Consider the following 22,354-nt stretch of genomic DNA (forward strand, 5'->3'; position numbering starts at 1 on the left):
TTACACATATGATTACTTGAAACAGTTCTACAGACACCCCCTGCACCATTCTGTTTACAGGAACAGAAGAGGTAGGAGTTGATGATAAGCCAGATTTCAATTCTAAGAAAAAATCATTCATAAAAGGAGGATGATATGGGTGTGTATTTTGGGACATCTACAATTGGTCAGTGAAAATTTGGAGAGAGTTGTTTATTTGGATAGACTTCAGCATTTTGGAGATGGGAAAAAATGCAGTGGAACAAGCTTTTGACTTCAGCTGACAACTTATCGAATTGAATGGAAAGGTAGAAGAGCAAAAGGATTTATCTACAATTATATTTTGTTTCATTTTCTGCTAGAAACTTGTTTAGGACGGATATGTATTGATGTAATTTTGGAGTACTCTATGTGTGTGTATATATATATGTGGTACTAAAGGAATATTTATGATAACATTATATCAAAAAGTGCCACATACACACTCTTAAACTGTATCTCATATACTTTATTCAGCTAAGATCTTCCTTTGTTCCAAATGGCTATTTATATCAGATAAACATTTTGACTATTTATAAGGTTGCTGTTTTTTTCCGACACTTTACTGTATATAAATGGAGCATGAACTGAACTTAAATACAGTGCAAAAATTGGATGAAAGAGGGATTGAGTGATGCGATGGTTATATAGTTTGTTTGCTTTATGTATATTTAGTTAAATTTTCTTTTAAACAGGTTGTGGTGGATGGAAGTGTATCAACAGCAGTTCTGAAAAACCTGATGTCTTTAACTGAGTACCAGATAGCTGTATTTGCAATCTACTCCAATGCTGCGAGTGAGGGCCTCCGGGGAACGGAAACCACACGTGAGTGTCCTTAGCATGCTTGTTGCAGATTTGACTGTCTGCATTTAATCAGGGTGTGCAAGCATTAGTCTTTATGAGAAATAAACACAGAAGGGAGTCTTTTTCAATTTACCTTCTTTTAGTGCATTTGCCTTAAATTAAATGTTGTTTGAATTAGTTCTGGGCTAAGCTCCTAAGTCCAAATGCTCTGTGGATATTTAAACACTGAGAAAGGTTTTATCTCTGTGCTGAACTTTGAAGTTGGTTGTATTGAACCCTAAATTAGAACATTCCAATGTTTTGGGTGTGGAGCCAAGCTTTATAAAGTAGGTTTTTAGCTGAAGATGATCTCATGAATGGAGGATTTGGTGGGACCAGAAATACCTGTATACAATTCCCACCAGTGCCAAAGGTTTCAAGGTAACTTTTGTAAGTTTCTTTCTCAATGATTTAATAATTTTCTGTCTGTAAAATGGTGTCTTGGGATATTGTAAGACTTAATGCATTTACAGTTTCATGTATTTGCATACAAAGTGCAGTTATTTTTTTACTAAATATGACAGATATTAGGAATGGAAGTAAAGAGTAACTTTACAGTTCAGACTAGGAGACTGGAAGTCCGTATGTGATATATCAATAGCTGGTATTTGCTGAAAGAACAGCACAGCAGGGCTCAAGCAATCTATAAGATTTCTGCAGTGCTTTGACAACATCCTGACCCAAGTGATCAAGGAGCAAGCAAGAGAAGGTGCTCTGCTGTAGCTCATACTTAGAAACAAGGAAGAACTGATGGCAGAGGAGGAGGAGATCACATCCTACAAGCTCAGGAAAGGTCCCTACTGACAAGTTGGTAACCAGGTGACTGGAGGCTGGCATGGATTATCAAGAAACTTGTAACAGAACATAAAAACATAAAAAACATAAAAAGGAAGTGTATAAGAGATGTAGAAGAGGCAAATGACCCAGAGAAGTTTAAGCTGCTGTCTGATCTTGCAGGGGTAAGTATAGGAAAGCCAAGGCCAACCTGGAGGTGAATCTGGCAAGCGACCTGAGGAGGAAAACAAGTTTTGCGTTATGCATTTCAACGAAGGGAAGTGCAAAGTCCTGCTCCTGGTGAGTGACAACCCCTGAGGGGTGACAGCTAGAAGGCAGCTCTGCAGAGAAGGACCTGGGACTCATGGTAGACAACAAACTGACTGTATACCAGCAGAGCACCCTTGTCACAAAGAAGGCCAAGAGCCGCCTGGATTGCATTAGAAAATTATTGCCAGCAGGTTTAGGGAGCTGATTGTTGCCCTCTTCTCAGCACTTATGAGGCCACACCTGGATGCCCGTCTTGTGCTTGGTTCCTCCAGCGCAAGAGAGATGTGGACTTACTGTAGTGACTTCAGTGAAAGGCCATAAAGATGATGATGATGAAGGGCTTAGCACATCTTTCGTAAGAGTCTGAGACAGCTGGACTGTTCAGCCTGGAGAAGAGAAGGCTCAGGTGATCTTGTCAATATGTCAAAATCCCTCATGAGGAAATGAAGAAGAAGAGTGAGCCAGACTTTTCTCAGTGGTGCTTTTTAACAGGACAAGAGCCAATGGGCACAAATTAAAACCCCATGAAATTAAATTTGGACAGAAGAAGACACAGTTTTATTGTAATGGTGGTCAGACACTGGAATAAGTTGTCCAGAGACGTTGTGAAGTCTGCCTCTCTGCTGATATTTCAAGCCAGACTGGATGAGGTTCTGAGCAACCTTCTTTAGCTGACCCTGACTGGACAGGGAAGTTAATTAGACCAGATGATCTCAAGAGGTGCCTTTCATCCTCACTGGTTCTTTGGTTCTGTGTCAGTGCTAATCTTCTCAATCTGAAAACAAAACAGAATCATATAAAATAATTTTGGACTTTTCTTTTAGTCTCAGTCTCCCAAATTGTCATCTCCCATCATGTTTTACCCCATGAGACAGTGTTAGGACCTGTTTAATTTATCGAGGCGGAGAGAACAGTCACATTCTGAGCCAACAGGATTGTTTTGTATTGCACCTGGTATTCCTTTGAAGTCACCCAGTCAAGTTCTGACGGAGGCCAGCCCTGCTGGCTTTCAGAGATCTGATCAGATCACACCCCAAGGTCATGCAGCATCAAGCATTTTATACATCTGTCTTTGATAGTGTGTTGGAAGTAGTAGTCTGACATGTGCAAGTGTTAATTACTGGACATGCTAAAAATACCTGCAATTTTAAAGTATATTTTCACTATTCTAATGGCGAATTATAGAAAATTGTAGTTTACATTCCTGCCTGTGTGTGAGATACTGACAGATTGGAATAGTCACCAATTGCATTTGTTTATACAGAACATTGAAAATAGTTTACAGGCATGTGGAATCTAAACAGATATATATATATATATGTATAGCATATATATGCATGTATAGCATATATATGCATATATATATACACATATATATATACATTATAGCATAATGTAGAGATAAGTAGAACGTTTTGTGATTTAATAGTCACTTCTAACTTGAAATAAATATGAAATGTATTCACATTTTAATTTGCTAAAAACATATTTTTACCTGGTTTATTCCAGCTATTTTTAGTCAGTTTAATTTATCCCTAAGTTACCTGAATATTTGGATAGTCTGGTAACTGTCCAAGATGCAAACCAGCATTATCTACTAAATATTTATGTTTGAGATTCAGAGCTCTTCGGTTGAAAATTCCAGTATAAAACACCACATTTTATTTCCAGTCACCTCTTTGTCAATTTTTATGTATATTGCCACAGTATCTACCAGTTCCTATTGAGAATTAAAATGCAAGTCATAAGTTAGAGGATACTTTTCCCATAGATTTTTTAGAATCAAGATAAGGGGAAGGAGAGGTGATGGATACTCTTGCTGTGACCCTGGGGCAGTTTGAACAGGAATGAGACAATGTGATGCAAAGCAGCTTCAGGATATCTCAACATGTAGTTTCTGACTGTAGGTATCAGAAGTGTGAGTGGAGCTCTGAGCAAGGAGACTGATGTACTTTTGAAAATGTTCATGGGTAGTTTCTCCCTATAATTAGGGAAATTGTGAGAATTCATGGAAATATAAATCAATACAAGAACAAGGGTTTAAATAGGATGGAGGTAGGTTGTAAAAAGTTTGGAAGGGTAGATGGGGTAACCTGGAAGTGGAAACCTAAAGAGAAGTCTGGGTCGAAGTTTTGCCACCCTTTACAGACATGAGTGACAGACTGAGTGAACAGCCTAAATGAAAAAGAAAGGATGAGGCTGGCATGGTTCTGCTAGAGCTCTGTTAGAACTTGTTGAACATAATGTAAGAGATATACTTGGAGATACCAACTTGACAGTGTGCAGCTTTTGCTTGGATGAGGAGATGAGAGAAGCTCTGTGACTGAAATTAGAATTTGTTCCTGAATATTTGTGTGCAGGTCAGATTCTTCAGAATTTCAAATAGGAAAAGTTTTGTATCAGTTAGCAATTGCCTTCTGTTTTTTCAGACCATTTCAGTCATTTTTGGGACTATTCCCAGTGTATAAATTCCAAAGAAGTCAAAGTTTCTTCATATCTCTCCATATTCATGCCTGAATATTTCTCCATATTCGTGCCTGAATATTTTTATGGGATTCATCAGTGATGTACCAGCAGTGGAGAGGCCATGGGATGTTACTCTGTGAGAGGAATAAAGTGAGGACAACCACAAAAGTGTGAAATGCTACTCTGAAGAGTTACAGAAATGCAAAGAAACATTTGGAAACCCAGATTGGTGCTTTGATCTGGTATCAGTGCCTTAAATTCACAAGTAAACCTCCTTATATTGTTTGAATTTCACTCATCCTGCTCTTGCTTGCCAGGTTAGCATTTGCCATGATTTGCAATGGATGACCTTTCCCCTATGTGCAAAATCCTACTGATATGGGCCTTGGTGCCAGTTTGGACAGTCCAGGCCTTAACAGGCAATAGTTTATAGGCACAATATTTTGATGTGTGCAGTGGGCTCATCCAGGGTTTTTCCAGGGTATTGTACCTCGTGGATGTCACATCCATACTCTAGCTTGGGAGCTACTCCCAGAAAGAGTGTGGATGTGACTCCCTTAAAACTGCTACTGGTTCCTAATAGCAACTGTGCTGAAATGCTTTGTGAGGCATAAACCTGCCCTGGCATTAGCATTGGTTTGGGTTGGCATTTCCATGTTTCTTTAATTCTGAGTTCTTCTATGCACTTCTTTGTAGGATACAGACAGCACTTCCATGCCTGGAGAAAGCTGTATCCCTTTGTGTTTCCTGGGTAAAACAAACTGTTTGAATAACAGCTGGTTGTTCAAGTGAGACAATTGAAGTGTCTGTCTCTTGCTCCTCTGTAGTTGCCTTGCCAATGGCGTCGGATCTGCAGTTGTACGATGTGTCCCAGAGCAGCATGAGGGTGAGGTGGAATGGAGTCGTGGGTGCCACAGGTTACATGATCCTGTATGCTCCCCTCACAGAAGGATTGGCAGCAGATGAGAAGGAGGTGATGTATTGTGCTTTGATTTGAATAGCAGTTAGTAAAAAAAGCAGTCTTTTAAAGAATAAACTAGTACATGTCCTTTAACCTCCAATGTGATCAGCAAATACTTGGGGTTTTTTCCATTACTTGATTAAGTACCGTATGTGTCACAGCCTATGAATAAAGTTCAAGTGATGGTTATTTTATGTAATTTTCATAAAAATGCAACAAATTTAACTGAATTTAAGTGACTCTTTTGAGATTTTATATAAAGTGATACTCTATCATCATATGGAACTAACACTTGAAGAAAATATCAAGTAAAACTAAGATATCTCCTAAGTGTGCTATCAGAAGAATATGAAGTTTAGCCTCTGTTCTCATCAGGGCCTTTAAATGTAAGTAAAATCTGTAGGTCTAAAAGAAGACCTTCATTGGTTTTCTTTTAGTTCTGTTCAACCTTTATTTTTAAATTTAAAAATAATGTCTTTCATCAAAAGTGATTTTAGAAGACATTCTTTAAAAGGATAAGAAGGTGGGACAAGGTAAAGTCTAGTCTTCTGTCACTAACATAGTAAAACCAATGGAACTTCTGCCCTAGGATTTGAAAGTTTTTATGCTCAAGATTCTATATGTGTGGTTAAGGTTATGTACAACATCTGTCTCCAAGCAAGAACAATATAAAGCATGCAGGGACGTGTGAACTTGTGAAGACGGCATGAAGCTGCTGAAAGCTGGCACAGACTTGTGCTCACTGCTAAAGCAGTGGCTGTGAGCACATAATTCTGTTAAAAATGGGGCCTCCCTGAGAAATGGCTGCTTCAGGAGGACTGAGCTTTACCCCAAAGAAATAAATACAGTCCATGTTAATGTGGCTCTCCATGAATAGGTGGAGGAGGAAAATACAAATAGCAACAAATCTGAGCCTGAGTGTGCCTAGAAATCAACTCCTCAGTGAGTTCATGTGCTTTTCAGATCTGTGACTGAAGATGAACCAAAGTGTAGAAGGGAATGGGAATAACAAAATGTAGACAGGAAAAGGCTGCTCATTCTGGGGAGGCATATTTTGTCATTGCTAATGTGATTAGTCACTTTTAAAGTCCTTTTATCTATGTGTTGGCTTTTGGCTTTTTGAAAGTTTTAATCTTTTAATTATTATGCAAAATCTCAATCTTGGGCAAAGCACTGCAGGCACAGTGTCACGCAAATGCTCAGCAGAACATTTGATCATGTATCTAATTTCAAGAGTTTAACTGGTATTATTCCTCATTATGAGCTAATTTGGAAATAATGCATCTTTTTTTATTCATGGTGATTTTAGATAAAAATTGGGGAGACCTCAACAGATCTCGAACTGGATGGACTGTTGCCAAATACAGAATATACAGTCACAGTTTATGCCATGTTTGGAGAAGAAGCTAGTGATCCCCTCACAGGACAAGAAACTACATGTAGGTAGCACAAATCTATATTCACTTCTGTGTTAATAAAACTTCAGAATGGTCTTTGCACCTATTAGAGCAGGCATCTGATTATCTGATTTGAACAATTGGGCAAGCTCTTTATGTAAGTTTCTCACTGTGGATACTTAATTTACAGAGGCTGAGGGTTTCTACAAAATTTGCAGCAGGATTGTGAACTTGTCTCTCTTGTTGGTAGTGATACTATGAATGCCCCTACTGATCTTGGTGAAATTACTGACAGTTTCCTAAACTTGCTGAAGGTGAATGACGGTCACCACGTAGGACCTACATTGATACTGTTTAGCCTCCTCTAGCTAGAGAACCAGGTGTGTGTGTGAGCCTGCTCAGATGGAGAGAGTCATTCCTCTGGCTCAGTAGTAGTACAGACAGAAAAGAAGCAAAGAGAAGATTTCTGTCCAACCCCTGCTGCCTAACATCTGGTAAATGGAGGGTTGGAAAGTGCCTGTGCAGTCGTGATAGATGGTGTGTTTTTAATAAGCAGCAAGAATTTTGCCAGCTAAATTCTGTCCTCTACAAACTGTACACCGACTGTATGTCAGCTCTCTAAATAGTTCCAGCATTTTGAAGACAAAAGAATTGAAAATAAGCAACTGTGCTTCTGGGACCTTTCTGGGACTGCACTGAGTGACATCTCTATTGCGCCCAGCGGGGAAGTGAGTGAATCCTCTTGATTTGTGCTCCTGGCATGAGTAACCCAGTCAGGGTGAAAGTGACTTACATTTAATAAGTGAGAGAAGTTCAGGCATGCAAATTCTAGGAAAAAGAAACCCCAGAGCAATTCCTTGTAAGGTCAGCAAGCAATAGTGGAAGAAGCTCTAGGAATGGTGTTTGCTGGGTCTTCTTTAGGAGGACGGTTGTAGATAGACAAGTTCCAATAGCAAACTACTGCAGCCTGGGCATATTTGTTGACTTGAAACAAGTGTAGAAGATTCCTAACAAAAATAATCAAATCTTTGGCTGTTTATCTCTCCCTCCCTTTCTCTGTCTCTTTATGCATTGCTCCTCATCTTGCACAGCCCCCAGTGCCCTTATCCCCCACCCTGGCTTTTGGTCAATATCTACTCAGTATCAGATTTTTATTTCTCCTAAAAAGTAGTTTATGTAGTTTATGACTGTGCCAGCTTCAATTCACTTCATACCATATGATCTTGGAGAATGTGCAGCTCTAAACCTGGCTAACACATTGGATGGAAGATCACAAACAGATTCCAGATAAATTGGCACAAGCTGAGGTTTTTATGACACTGTCTGATCACAGAAGCTTGTAACATGTGTTAGTCAGCCCATCATCACTACTGCTGCTACTAGACCAGAATAAAAAAGAAACCCTAACTTCTCTGCAACCTTCATTTATTTTTAGGATGACACAATGGAGCCGTCTCTGGTCTATAGTACTGTAATATGAAAGAAGATTGATACTGTCATATGCAGCTATTCAAATAAGCCCTCTGCTAGCAGGCTTTGATGAATCAGGCAGTGGGGCAGTCTGGGAGGAAGAAAGCTCCTGGTGATCATGTGGGTGTTTAACAGTAATGTCTTACCTGTCCAGAATCTAATTTAAGCTTCTTTCTCTTATTTATTTTTTTTTCCTTTCCTTTTCTTTTCTTACAGTGTGATTATTTCTGGCTTACAATTAATGAATAGGCTACCTGGTATTTTCTTCCTGGAGCATGTATCTGCCTGAAGAGTGATCTGCCAAATTTGCTGTAGTATTAGGTGTAGTATCTGATAATCTGTATTTAGCGAATAATATTCTACACACTGTATCATCCTGGTTACTGTAGCAAAACCTTCAATATGCCAAACAGAGACATGCTCTGCAATCCTATTCTAGGGTGTAGTTTCATTTTGGGGCCGGGATTCATCCAAGACTCCCTGTAAATATCACGTAAGTCTGGCACCAGGACTGTCTGGTTGAGAGCAGTGTTGTCAGGAGGTTGGTTCCAAGAGGAAAGAGCTGAGACTGATGCATTTTGTTCTATGACCTGGATGGTGGAATGAAGTGCATTCCACAACTGACAGAAAGTAGAAAGGAAAGCCAGCACGTGATACTCCCTTCACTAGACTCAGAGGAATATGGTGAATGCCAGAATGTGTGGCAAACCCATCTACTACAGTTCCAGTGTATTCCTGTCTTCTCTTTTCTCAGAGCCAAGTTGACTTCACTGTTCCTAAGCTGGTTGCAGTGTCTGGATTGATAAATGGCCTGGCTAAAGACCTCATGTAATATATGAGGCCTTTAAAATCTTTGCTTTTTCCCATGTGCTATTGTGTGAGGGAAGCAGCTTCTGAAGTGCTGATATTTATCTGTCCACGTGGACTGGTGAGGAGTGTGTGTGTGAGGGCAGGATGGATAGAGAAAGGTTTTGTAATTCAGAGGAAAGTAGCAGATGTTGGACTAATACAGAACCTACTGCTGAGAGTAACAGACAGAACAAATTGCTTTCTGTGGTGTGACAGAAGTGGATGTAATCTGAGACTGTCTCCTGCATGACCTCATTTTCCTTCAGCTCGTGACAGTCAAGGAATATATAGCATAAAAGTACAGCTTTAGCTGGGGTTGTTGTTGGGAAACAGCTTAGGTTTCCAAACAGAAAGGTTAGACAGAGGTAAAAAAATAGCATCCTTGGAGATCTTCTAAGCTAGTTATGCTTTTTGGACAAATTTACCCTTATGTCAGGGTCTTTTAGGATTCAGAAAGGTTTTTGCCAAAATTCTACTCTCATGAAGTATTTTGGCTGGGATACATGTGAAAACCAAATGCATATAGGATAAAGATCTAGCTGGCTTAAATTAATACACAAATACAAACACAAATTTATTGCAAGTGTTGTGTAGGCTATATCTTTATATGATATCTGCAATGAACAATATCATAATTTATTTCTTTTTCAGTATCAGTTGAGATGCATTTAGCAAATCTGAAAGTTCTGTTTCAGCAAAGAGCTATGCCCTTTTACCTGCCTTTAAGTATTTTTGTAGCTCCATTGATGTAGGTCTTTGAATAGAAATACTGATGATATAAATTTTTGAGTGGAAAATTATACTGTTTACTTTTAAGACATGAAAAATTTCACAGCTAAAACCTGGGATCACTTTCATGGTTTTCTCTCTTTTCTTTTCAAGTGCCTCTAAGTCCACCAGCAAACTTGAAATTTTTTGATGTTGGGCACAATAGTGCTAAGCTAACGTGGGATCCTGCTTCCAAAAATGTAAATGGCTATCGCATCATGTACGTTAAAACAGACGGAACAGAAACCAATGAGGTAAATTATGAGTACAACTTCTGCCATCTCAAACCTCCCCAAGCTTCTGTAATTATTAGGGGTAATGTTTACAAACAAAAGCTACTGTGCAAGCTCTAACAAAAGATTTGTGAGAGAATTCTTAAAATTGGTGTAAATAATAAAATAAGAGTTTCCTTAATATTGGATGTGCGTGTATGTGGAGGACAGTGCTCTGAACAGTCTGGGGCACGTAAACTGAAGGAGACAACTCAAGGGAACAGTGGTTTGCTGGGACCAGGATCTTGACTAAATGTATAGTATAATATACTGTAGTATGGAAATATTTATTGTTTCAGTTAAGATAATAAAACTTTTGATGTATCACGTATCATGGACTCAAGCTCCTTCAAAAAGACTCTGAAGGCTGCCACATTTTTGCAACAATTTGCTTTAATTATGTATTGAGAACTCTCTTCCTAGAAACAGGATTTGGCTTGAACAAAGTTCTAAGGCAATACCAAGATATTCTAACTTAGACTCTTATATTTAATAATTTGCAATATTTAGTTCTGCCTTGTTACTAAGGGTGCTTTATAATACCTTTTAGCAGCATAAATTCCGTGATAGAATGCAAAATGTGATGGAATGATTCATACAAATATTAATACAGAAATTAAAAAAAATACAGATTTAAAAAAAAACCCCAATTGTAATAAGTGAGTTTGATTGTTAAAACAGTCCAGATCCCTTAGGAGACAAGTTGTCATGGATAACTTGGCCCTCAGTAAAAAGAAGTCTTTAATAGTAGTTATCTGTAATTGCATTTCTTCTGGAACATACCTGGCCTTTCATCTGTATAAAGTGGAATATTTGTATTGAACCTGAAGAAACTGTTCCCAGCTTTAGAAGGGAGCATACCTGTTCAATGTTTTGTTTCTTTCTTTCTGCTAGGCCCCTTAAAATTTAAATTAGAAATAGTTTGACTTCTTCCTATTGATTATTCTTAGTATAGATAATATGCCTGACTGTACTGATCACAGTGGTATTTGAACATCTCATGCTTGTGGTAGGAATGTAATGTGAGTGAATGTTCAGTTCCCTTTTCCTTTATGTCTGTTCAAAGAACAGGTGGCATGTTTTTGTTTGCTCTGCACTGGTAGCATTTTCCCTGTGGTGCTGAGTTAATGTGGCACTGAACAGCTGGACTGATAAACTGTTTATACATCTTTGAGTTTTATGTCCCTGGCAAAGTCATTTAACTGCAGCCTGGAGAGAGAACAGATGAAACAAATGTTAAACATGAGGGTTTTATGCAGTGTTTGTCCATGATAAGAGGTTGGATTTAATAGCCCAAAAATCTCCTTCCTCTTCTGGGTTCCGGAACATGCAGTGCTGATGTTAGCTGGAGAGTTGGGCTTACCATGGCTGAATTCTCCTTTTCCATGGTTTGCCATAAGTGCAAAGTTCTCCTCTTTTGTAGTTTGTCTATTTTAACTGATTTTGTCAGCTTTTATGGACCTGAGTCTATATTTGTTGGTAGTTTCACTGAATTTCTCTACTAATTGCATGACATTCTCTTTCTGTATCATTAGTACCCAGAAGAATTTCAGACACTGATAATGTACTGTATGGTCAATATCTACTGCAAATCATGTTTTCTCTAGGTTGAAGTTGGTCGTGTTTCAACCCATACTCTGAAAAGTTTGGCACCCCTTACAGAGTATACTGTTGCTATTTTCTCCCTGTATGAGGAGGGACAATCTGAACCCCTTACTGGCAGCTTTACCACAAGTAAGTACTGCTGAACTTCTGAAGGCTTTCCAAGAAGAAATTTTATACTCTCTTACGGTACTGGAAAGTAAGATTAGTTACAGCAAATGTCTCTGGGTGTGAATTCAGATATATGGAATGCTTTCTGTTATTTTCATTGGTGTTTTTGGCTTCTTTGCTTCCTTACTGTGGGGCCAATTGCCTCTTTACTCACATGAGTAATCTCTTGACATCATGAAAACATCTCCACAGCTTTCTGAAGAATTTTTCAGTATGATGGCATTTTTATCTCCAGATGAAGTGTGACGAGTTTTGAATCATACATTTAACCAGTGAACTATCCAGGCTCTGTAGAACCTTACATATGTATAGAGGAACTACATCAAAAGGAGAAAATATAAGGCATTCAAAGTTCCTGTAGATTGTTTAATACAGTTATAGTTTCTGTAACTGTATTTCTGCATTAAACAAATGGCTGATGACACATATTAATGCTTTCCAACATAACAATGGGAAGAGAAAGAAGGGAAGGGAGGAAAGAGAAAGGTGAGGTGGAAGAGGAAGGGAGAACATACAGGTATGGACAAGAGGGTGACACATGCAAAGTGCAAATGGAAGCGCAGAGTCTGGAAAGGGCAGAGATTGGGACTTTGCTTTGAGGTACAAGAAAAGAACCTGGTGCACAGAGCTCTCAGCAAAGGAGATGGACTTAGGGTTGCATGCAGCTCCTTCAGTGGAGAGAGGACAAGGAGGCCTGTCCAGTTAGAATAAAGAGGAACTCCCCTCCTTGAACTACAAAACTACTTTCCTAAGAACAAATAAGTGGGCAAAGAATTCTGTAGTGCCTTTGTTTTCTACCTCCCATGTTATACTCTTTTAGCAAACTGCAAGTAAAATGTATGTGCCTAATCTTGCCATCTATGGAAGTCTCAGAGGATAATTCACTCTCAGTTTTCTTGTGTGTAATATTTTCCAGAAAGAGTTCCAGCTCCCCAGCATTTGGAAATTGATGAATCATCAACAGATAGTTTCAGGGTCAGCTGGAAGCCCACCTCATCAGATATTGCTTTTTACAGATTGGCATGGATTCCTTTGGATGGGGGAGAATCTGAGGAGGTAGGTTGCCTTGACATTCTGAGGTGGTGAAAAGGAAGAGAGAATTCCATTCTCAGGACACTTATGCTGCAACTTCTGTTAATTAAATATGGCAAATTGACTCACAGATAAATCTGTCCCACTGCAAAGCTCTCTAAACAAAAATTAAACAAATATTCTAGGGGCTTTTTTAAGAGAAAGTGAGGAAAGAAGAGATATTTTGTGAAAAATTACTCTAATCTGTAATGTGCCAACAGCCATAGAACTAGCACTGTTGTTTGGGGCCACTTCAGTTTTTAGAGGTTCATGTTCTTTACTTTGATGTGAAAATGATGCTGGAAGCTGAGCCAGAGTAGTGATATCCTCACATAAAGCTCCAAATTTATCTAAAGTGCTGGCCACAGCAAAATTGCTTCTGAAGCTTTAGTTATGTAACATTACAAAGGGAAAACATGTATACATAGTAAATTTATTAAATTGTTCATCTATTCCTCTTTATGTTTCTTTCTCTTTTTTCCCCCTCATGCTGTATTTTCTGCATTAACCCCAAGTATGTCTTGTCCACAGTACCCTTTCCATCAGTCTAAATTTTAAAATTATTTTTCATCCCTTTAGCTTTTCCTTTTTAATTTTCTTTTTGGAAGTAGAAAGACAGACACTTTCTCTCCTTTCCCAAATTTTCATAGTCTGTCTCATTTCTTCTTTTTCTTTATTAACTCATTATTTTGGCTTCTTTTGTACTTAGTCTTTAGAGACTCACAAATATCTTGCTCTCTTGACATCAGCAGTGTGTGGGGAGGCCACATCTGCAAGCTGTTTATCTGGGTACAGAACTCAGGGGGAAAGATGACATTTCCCACCTGGCCCTAGGTTTCATGCATCGTTTTGTCATCTATTAGGACAGAAAGTAGTCATTTTAGCTTAGGTTATGTGTCATTTTTTCTGTAAATTTAGCTTAGCCTGATTCTTTTCCTCCCATTCACCTAGTGAGAGGTAGTCATGCAAGAAAGAGAGAAATTATATGAGTGAGCAGGGAAAAGAAGGAGTTGGCAGATGAGTGAGTGGACACAGGTCATCCACTAGCAGTTTCTTCTCTAGTAGATGAACTGATTTGTTTCTATTTAGGTTCCAGTGAGTAGCTGCCAGTGAAAGTCTTTAAGCTACTTTTTAAAGTGAGATTTGAGGTACCTGTATTCTTTCAGTGTGAGAATAAATTACCAAGAGATATTTGAACTGCTAAAGTTCTACTTGTTCATTTTATTCCCTAAGAACTGCTGGAGGCTCTAATATTTTAGAATGTTGAAATATTAAAAATGCCTGAGCTGCTTTCTTGTTCTCCTTGCATGACCTCCCTAATGGGGTCAGGCCTAGGATAGCACAATACCTCCAGGCTGTTGCTTCTTTAAGCTTCTTTCCCAGCTAAGTGATCAGTCATGCAGACAAAGGACATGCACTCCCTCTCTCTCCCTCCCAAGACCCAACTTACCAATTAGCTGAGTGGGGTCAGGGGACGGTGGTTAATTACACACCTCTCATCTCACTTCACCCACTCTGCTGATGGGTGAGGAGCATTCAGTTGGGTGTTAGCACTAAAAAGCCAGAATAAATTTAAGAGTGACCTTTTATTTCTAGGTTACAGTAGAGAATGCATGCTGTTGTGTGCTTGTTGCTGCTATTTGTCCTGCTCACTTGAAAGTTCAGCACTTTGTGTTGTTTTTTTGTAGGCTACATTAGCAGGGAGGGGAGGGTAAAGGAAGTGATGCTTCAGAAAGTATGCCAAAGTTACTTGTAAGACAGTAATTATGCATAGATATTTTATAATGATTTGATACACAGCTAGAGGCACTGGGGAATTGAAAAGGAAGGCATTACATGTATCTACTTAGAACACAGCTAGATTCACTCAAAGCTTGTTCCTGAAATTTTCCCAAGAAACTCTGTGCCAGAAAGTGTGCAGCATGGGATGCCTGATTCATTACTTGATAGTTGTAGAAGACAGGGCCCCAGTTCATTTCTTTCTGCTTTTGTTTTTTGTATTTGAGTTCAGAAGGTCTCTGATGGTGTCATGGGTCCCTTTTTCCCAAGACCAACTCAGGAAGTCTCCTGTGGTAGTTAAAAGAATGAAGTGTGATTCACTGTTTCTGTGAACTTCTGTGGCAGATTTTATGCTGGACATATTTATTGTTTGATTTCCATTATAAGTCTAACTTTGATGTTGTGTATACAGTGGCCACCTTTAAAAACTTGTCAGGGTTAACCTAGAGAAAGGTTGTTTTATTGTAGTGTCTGCCTGTGTAACCTGAAAACAATTCCCAAAACTGCTCAGCCCATTTCACCAGTATTACTGCTCAGGCTCCTGTATCTCCTGTTTTAGTCCCTTTCATTCCAGCTCCTCGCCATTTGGTGATCCCTTCCAATAAAATAAATGAAACACACAAGAATCTGAAGTGAAACCTGCTTACAGTTCACATTGCACATGTCAGTCTTCTGCTGCTGTCATAACTAGAAATAAGAATTACTATTTAAAAGTTCACACCATATAGCAAACTAATCATCAGCACATCTCTCCTAATCCTCAAGTCTGAAGCAGGTGTTCTTCCAAGTTGCATTCAGAAGTGTGGAACCATAACTGAGATTACAGTTTTGTTATTGAAACAGCCTTTTATAAGGCGGGGGAGATACTGATTTCATTTTTCATAACAATGTTTGAATGGCAGAAATATGAATGGAAGTTAATCTATCCTGTTATGCTGTTCCTATTGATAAATGTTTTGAATTGTAGTGATTTTTCAAAAAAAAAAAAGCATATGGTCAGCTTTAGCAATTAATTAGTTGTGGGTGAAAGCATAATACTACACATTTTAAATATTATTAAGTGTTTTTTCCAGAGGTACTCTGGGATATTAATAAATTTTTGGGCAGATCTGAGTGTAGATTTCATTTATTTTAAAGGAGAATCGATTTTCCTTCTTTCATTTCAGTCAATTCATGTAAAATAATGAGATGCAGAACTGATATTCTTCAATCTTGCTGTGTAACTTAGGTTGTCATAAATGGAGATGCAGACAGTCATGTTATAGAGGGTCTGTTGCCCGACACAGAATATGAAGTTTCTCTGCTGGCAGTTTTTGATGATGAAAGTGAAAGCGAAGTTGTTGCTATTCTTGGAGCTACATGTAAGACAAACTCTTGATTGTAATTTTTAAAAATGTTTAAGTGATTTAAATTTTATACATATATATAAAACACAGTTCATGCTTGGGTAGCTATAATATTGAAGAACATGGTGGTTTAGAACCAGGGATTCACTGACTGGTTTTTGCTTTTCTTACTTAATTATGTGGTAGATGGTATTGAATTGAAATACTGATTTGGCTCCCTATCTGAGCTGTGGTATTAATAACCTCTGGATCTGGGTAGATGTGCTCCATCCTGCATTTTAATATTTAGTCTTTGAACAGGATTCCTTATGAGAAGATATATCAGATTTTGGAAGGGATGTTTGTTAAATGTTTTAAAGGAAATAATTTACAGGAATTTCATTTGTTTGGCATTTTCAATATATCCTTTTCTTATTTATGTAATTTATACTCACTAGAGGTGAACTCACTCTTGTCTGAAATAATGGTCCAAAAGTCTTACACAGGCCTCCTGTGAAACTGACATGAAAGTAACAAATATAAAACTTGATAATCATGTCCAGCTTGTTTCATAGTTCATTATCAAAACACTATCCTGTATTTCAGGAAGATTGCTCTATTCTCTTTTTATAGATATGAATTGGATAAGTAAACAACTGTATTTCTTATGTATAAATTCTAAATTTTTTTTTTTTTTTTTTAGTAATTTAACTGCAGGCTTAATTCTAATACTTCTGTTAAGACAAGAAGCCCATACCCATCCAAATCATGCTAATAATTCCCAATGTTGCTGAGTGTACTTTGTGTTTTTTAATTGGACAGAAGTAAAACACCTCTAAAAAACTTTCAATTTAATTAATCTGACAACCTTAACAAATGGTCAAAGTGGAAGTCTATTGTGCATAGTTCAGCCAGAATTCTGTGAAAATACATGCATTTTTATTTGATTACACAGTTTATAATTGTTTTATCTGCACATCTAAGTGCTAATCCTGCAAATATATGTGCCTAAAGTAAACTAAATGAATAATTCCCTTGGAGGCTCTGAAATGTCTGAAGTGTGTGGGATACTTGTAGGTGTGAGCACATAGTTTCATTGTCATTGTTAGAAATACAAGAAAAATACTGTGACTTCCATGTTTTGTTGAGCTGTTAGTGAGCTGAGCCCTGTTTTTCAGCTGCAAGTGCTACCACGGTACCTACTGCGGTGACTACCACCAGTGTCTCAACCTCCGAGCCCACCACAGCAGGTAAGCAGAGCAAATGCCAGCAGCTGAAATGCTGAGTGCAAAGCACTAAGGCTCCCCACAGGCACCTCTAGGGTTGGGGGCAGAGCTGTGATGCTGCTGAGGAGCTGATGTTCCTGAAGGGGAGGCACATCACTGCTGTAAGGTTCACACTGTCCTGTTCTGCACCCCTGTTCTGCGTGTGGCCAACCTCCTGCATGAGCCATGCATGGGTGAGGAGCCAACCCCTTACACAGGGTAGGGACTCTGAATGATACCAGTGGTATTACTTAGGAGTACAGAGACTACTTAGGAAAATTCCCCTAGAATTTCTCTTTCCCTTTATAAATTTGAGCTTGGAAACACTTCAGAATTTTGTTTAGTTTTGAGTGTTCTCTTTCTTTTCCCTGTAATGAGACAATTGACTTTGAAGGAGCAATATTTCTGGATTATTTCTCTTCTGTAACATTCTAGCTTGGATTATTTTAAAGCTCCATAAGATGAGCAGATAAACAAAGCAGATGGGATAATATATGTTAATGGAAGTATAGGATGACTCTTATTTTAATAAGTGCTTAGAGCTTTTATATTATTAAGCCCAAATATGACTGAACTATATGGTTTTGCCCCACTGTGGATCTTCAGAGCCACCATGATTTCAGTAGAGCTTGCAGCTGCTTGGTGATAATCAGCACAATATAAAAATTATATTAAATCTAAAAATAATAATTGAGAAAATGTTGATTAAATATTTCTGGATTTAGTTTTTCGAACAGGAGTCAGAAACCTTGTCATAGATGATGAAACAACCTCAAGTCTGAGGGTGACGTGGGCCATTTCAGACTACAGTGCTCAGCAGTTCAGAGTGACCTATCTCACTGCAGAAGGTGACCGTGCTGAGGAAGCGGTAAGAATGGTCTGTATGAATTTTGTAATTGCCTTCATAAGCTTATTTAATAGTTGCTAAGACATGATACCTTCTTATATGACAGTTTTGTTGCAATTAGTAAAGGATCTGTACTTGATATTACTGTGAGCTTGAACTTCAAAGTTCTAATCATACAGCACCTGGTGCACTGCAGGCAACAGCAGAGAAATGTAAGATCAAGGCCCAGTCACACAGATGTTTAATGAGCTCACAGTTAAAAGAGGAGCTGGCTGACCTCTTTTTCCTGTATTTTTTAAATTCGTACAAGTTGGGGTTTTTATTTTTAATTTAACTTTAATTTACTCCTAGGCATTTTTCTATCTTGAGATTGTGTTTTAATGACACTTAAATGTTTGTACAGGACAGTCTTAAGCAATTTTTGTTTTCCTTCAGCAATTTTACTTCTCTCCTCTCTCCTCTCTCCTCTCTCCTCCCCTCCCCTCCCCTCCCCTCCCCTCCCCTCCCCTCCCCTCCCCTCCCCTCCCCTCCCCTCCCCTCCCCTCCCCTCCCCTCCCCTCCCCTCCCCTCCCCTCCCCTCCCCTCCCCTCCCCTCCCCTCCCCTCCCCTCTCATGTTATTCCTCTCATGTTATGCTAAAGTAATGTAAATAAAGTTCAAATATAGAGTTTTCATACTTCTCGTTAACCTGTCACAATAAGGACAGCACTTCTTAATCTAAGTGCCTGAGAATATTTGGCATTTTCCAATACCATGTGATGATCAAAATTAAAGTTGTCCTACACAGAAAAAATTCTGGCCATCAAGATTTTGGAAAATACTTGAAAGAATGAAAAGTACTGCATGAAGTCTTTTGAGCATATAGCAAACAAACCAAAACAAACACCCTCCCCCCCAAAATAAGAAGCCCAAGCTCCATTATTTTAAGATTTCACAAATTTTGATATACTTTCAGAAGTCAGTGAAGCCAAGTGCCTTTCTAATTTTTTTTATTCTTAAGTCGGTGAAAACTTAGTATTACAGTGCTTGGTTTCCACAAAATCTGTTATAAAATTTTTGGATGTCTTCATGTAGGTACATTTAAAAGATTAAATTTTATTTCAAGGTTATTTTTTTAGTAAATAGCTCAGAATGCAAAAATATTCCCTATCATTCTCCATCTGTGTCTGCCACTTGACTCACTTCTTTTCATAGGGCAAAACCCATATTAAAAATGTGGGTTTTCTTTTTGATTTCTAGCAGCTGACTTTTTAGCCCTATATCAGAATATTTCAATAAAAAATATTAAGAGGAGTTGAATATATTTTTTCTAGGAAAATATGAATCTGTCTTTTTCCATTTTAGTTTTGTTCAACTTTTATGAGACCCTGCTGGAAACTTACTTTTTAACCATCTCTTTCAATTATAACTTGAAAATGAATTTCCAGTGTAAGGGTGTCTTTTGGATTAGGAAACATGCTTTATGAACTTGCCCCAACTATATGTTAGTATAGTATATAATAGAGTGGAAAACTTGCACAGCATAATGGTACAAACTGTACTATTCTTCTGAGAAGAACCCAAATTTTCTGAAATTCAGATCCCAGATTTACTGTTTCAGCTCTCTAGTTCAATTGGATGGTATAAATGTCATTCTGCTTTAGTATTTAATGACTATTATATTAAAATGAAATTAAAACTGTAGGAAAAATATTAAAATTGTGTCTATCAGAAGGATATTAGAGCTGACTCAAAAAGCTCATTAAAGAAAATTATAAAACTGTATGATTAGGTACATATCTTGGCTCTATTTCCATGAATTATTTAATTTTAAGTACGCTCTCAAGCCATATTATCTTTGGTCACAATTCAACAAACAGATTAACCACGTTTCATCTTTGAAATCAATCATGTGCATAAATACTTCGCTGAAAAAAGAATTATGTAAGATTATACTTAGAATTAAGCACATTTTAATGGAAGGAATGTACTTTATCATGTGGCTTCAGGTACCTGAGAGGTGCACAACAGATGTCAATAAAACAACACAGATATTCAATTTTAGGGAGTGTTTATTTACTTAAGTACATTTTTAGGCAGAACCCAAAAGTTTTGTGCAATTTGGGCTTACATGTACTATAGCGTGACAGTTCTCTGGTGAATGCTTAAGTTTTTTGGCTCTAATTTCAGTGATATAAGTTTCAGTTATTCCTCCCTTTCCATAAAAATATTAATAAGCTGTATAATTCTTGATGCAATTGGCTGAAAATCAGGGACTAGAAAATGTAATAGAATACAGAAGGGTCAAGCTCTAAATTGCATGTGTTCTTGGGTGTGCTGTACATGCTGGAAAGATCACATTTTTTCTCTTCTTTAAAGCCAAAAATGTTTTTCACTGCTGAAAACTATAGTGGTCTGTAGAAGATTATGCACATGTGGTGAGGAGAGAGTTCTCAATGCTTGCATCCCCTATCCTAAAAAACTCGAAAAATTGGTTGGATTTTTTCAGAAACTTAGTTTGTGTGTTTTGAATGTATGTGTATGGAAGAGGAACATGGAAATCTTTCATGAACATTTATTAATGGTTTAAGTCCAGTTTTGATCAAAGAATGAAGCACTTTGACAAGTCTCAACACCTGGGTGCACTAGATAAGTTTCCTTCTTTGTGTCACTTGCCAAAACTAGAAGTAGTTTGAATGTATCCTGGAGTGCTAAAACTGGTGAGACTTTCTTGAGCATATGGTTCAAAACTTTGCCATCATCACATGCATCAGTCTTCTTTGAAACAACAAAACACTTTTATGGACTTACTTTCTGCTTTTCCCTTGTGAGTTTAAAGGGTTTGTGCTTCTCTCAACTTCTTGCCAAGTATGTGTAGTTGCTGGCTCAGGTGATAGGTGATAGGTAATATCACACAATGGACATGAGCCAGGGAATGTCCAAAACGTGACTTTGGTGGGACTTGCTTCCAACAGCACCACTTCAGAGCACAGATCTCTGCACAGGAAACATAGGACTAGCTTCTCTTTTTTACCATGCCCACACCATGTACTGTAAGTGGCTCCCATACTGGCTTTGGAAGCTCTCTGAGATTAAATTTTACTGGCAAGTTAAGTGATTGCAAGGCTTTGCTTGGCACTCCTACCACCACTGTTGTGATATTGGTTTTTGAGGCTCTGGCTAAAATACAGCAATCTATTGAGAGTTTTAGAACTAGCTGCTTATAGGGAAACCTTTCATTGTGATTAATTCAGCAGGTTGAAACATACTCTGGAACCAAAACTGCCCAGAGGAATTTCTACAGCTACTCTACTACTAGGTTGCCTGGTTGGACTTCTCTTGCAGATCTCCCATGTTTCATGGCAGTTTGGGATCCTGTGGGATTTGTGGGATGTAATCCTACTTCCTGTCCTAAATAGCTACCTTCATTTGCTTGTCTCCAGACTAGATGCAGACAAGACAAACATATTTTATTCCTGCTTGCTTACTTCAATGCTTCCCGATCTCATAAATTGATTTTCCTTCCTCCCAGGGAAGGAGGATTTGTTGTCTCCAAAGAATAAAACAATCAACCTTTATTAATGAGCGTCAGAAAATCTAAAAATGTCTAGAATGAGTACAACAAGAGTATATATTTTGTCTGTACAGTAAAATAGTTAAAATACTCATGGTCCAAACATTACCAGTGGTTTATGGAGCTGCAGCGCCTTATAGGTTTAATATAAATCGGTGTTACACCATAAGAACAATTCCTTTATTTTGCTTTGGTATAACAGTAGATCTGTTAAAAGGGTGGATAATGTAGTCATTTTATTTTACTGCAGAGTATCAATAATATTTGAAAATGCAAGGTATACAGCAATGCCAGTGGAATGTGTTGCCACTGACTATGTAAGATAAAATGGCTTGGCTCTACTCATTAAGCTTGATTGTTTCTCTGTTTTCTGACCCTCCAGGTAATGGTGCCCGGCAGACAAAACACTCTTGTACTTCACCCTCTGCTGTCTGATACAGAATACAAAGTTACAATAACCCCCATCTATTCTGATGGGGAAGGAGTCAGTGTCTCAGCTCCTGGAAAAACCTGTAAGTACAAACTTTCCGCCTGTCTTTGGCCAGGATATGCATGAATAAAGACTTACTCTTGTGGCCCTTTTTCCTTGGCTGTAGGAATGTACTTTAGTATAAATGGGGGCTTATTTTGCATTACTTATATGACCTGAACTTT

At 38.1% G+C, this 22,354-nt stretch overlaps 1 protein-coding gene across 1 annotated transcript in view; it reads left to right on the forward strand.

Annotated features, from left to right (window-relative positions):
• Nucleotides 1–22,354, forward strand: part of COL14A1 (collagen type XIV alpha 1 chain) — a gene marked incomplete at both ends in the record, with an annotated part of 111,819 nt that overhangs the window by 36,282 nt on the left and 53,183 nt on the right. Inside the window, 10 exons of the mRNA XM_082277820.1 lie at nt 714–843; nt 5,199–5,344; nt 6,642–6,771; nt 9,931–10,070; nt 11,696–11,822; nt 12,778–12,917; nt 15,940–16,072; nt 17,215–17,286; nt 18,027–18,178; nt 22,083–22,212. Coding sequence (XP_082133946.1) covers nt 714–843; nt 5,199–5,344; nt 6,642–6,771; nt 9,931–10,070; nt 11,696–11,822; nt 12,778–12,917; nt 15,940–16,072; nt 17,215–17,286; nt 18,027–18,178; nt 22,083–22,212 — 1,300 coding nt within the window. The remainder of the gene's footprint in view (nt 1–713; nt 844–5,198; nt 5,345–6,641; nt 6,772–9,930; nt 10,071–11,695; nt 11,823–12,777; nt 12,918–15,939; nt 16,073–17,214; nt 17,287–18,026; nt 18,179–22,082; nt 22,213–22,354) is intronic.

The sequence above is a fragment of the Coloeus monedula genome (assembly GCF_965178545.1).
Source record: "Coloeus monedula genome assembly, chromosome: 1".
In the NCBI taxonomy this organism is placed as follows: Eukaryota; Metazoa; Chordata; class Aves; order Passeriformes; family Corvidae; genus Coloeus; species Coloeus monedula.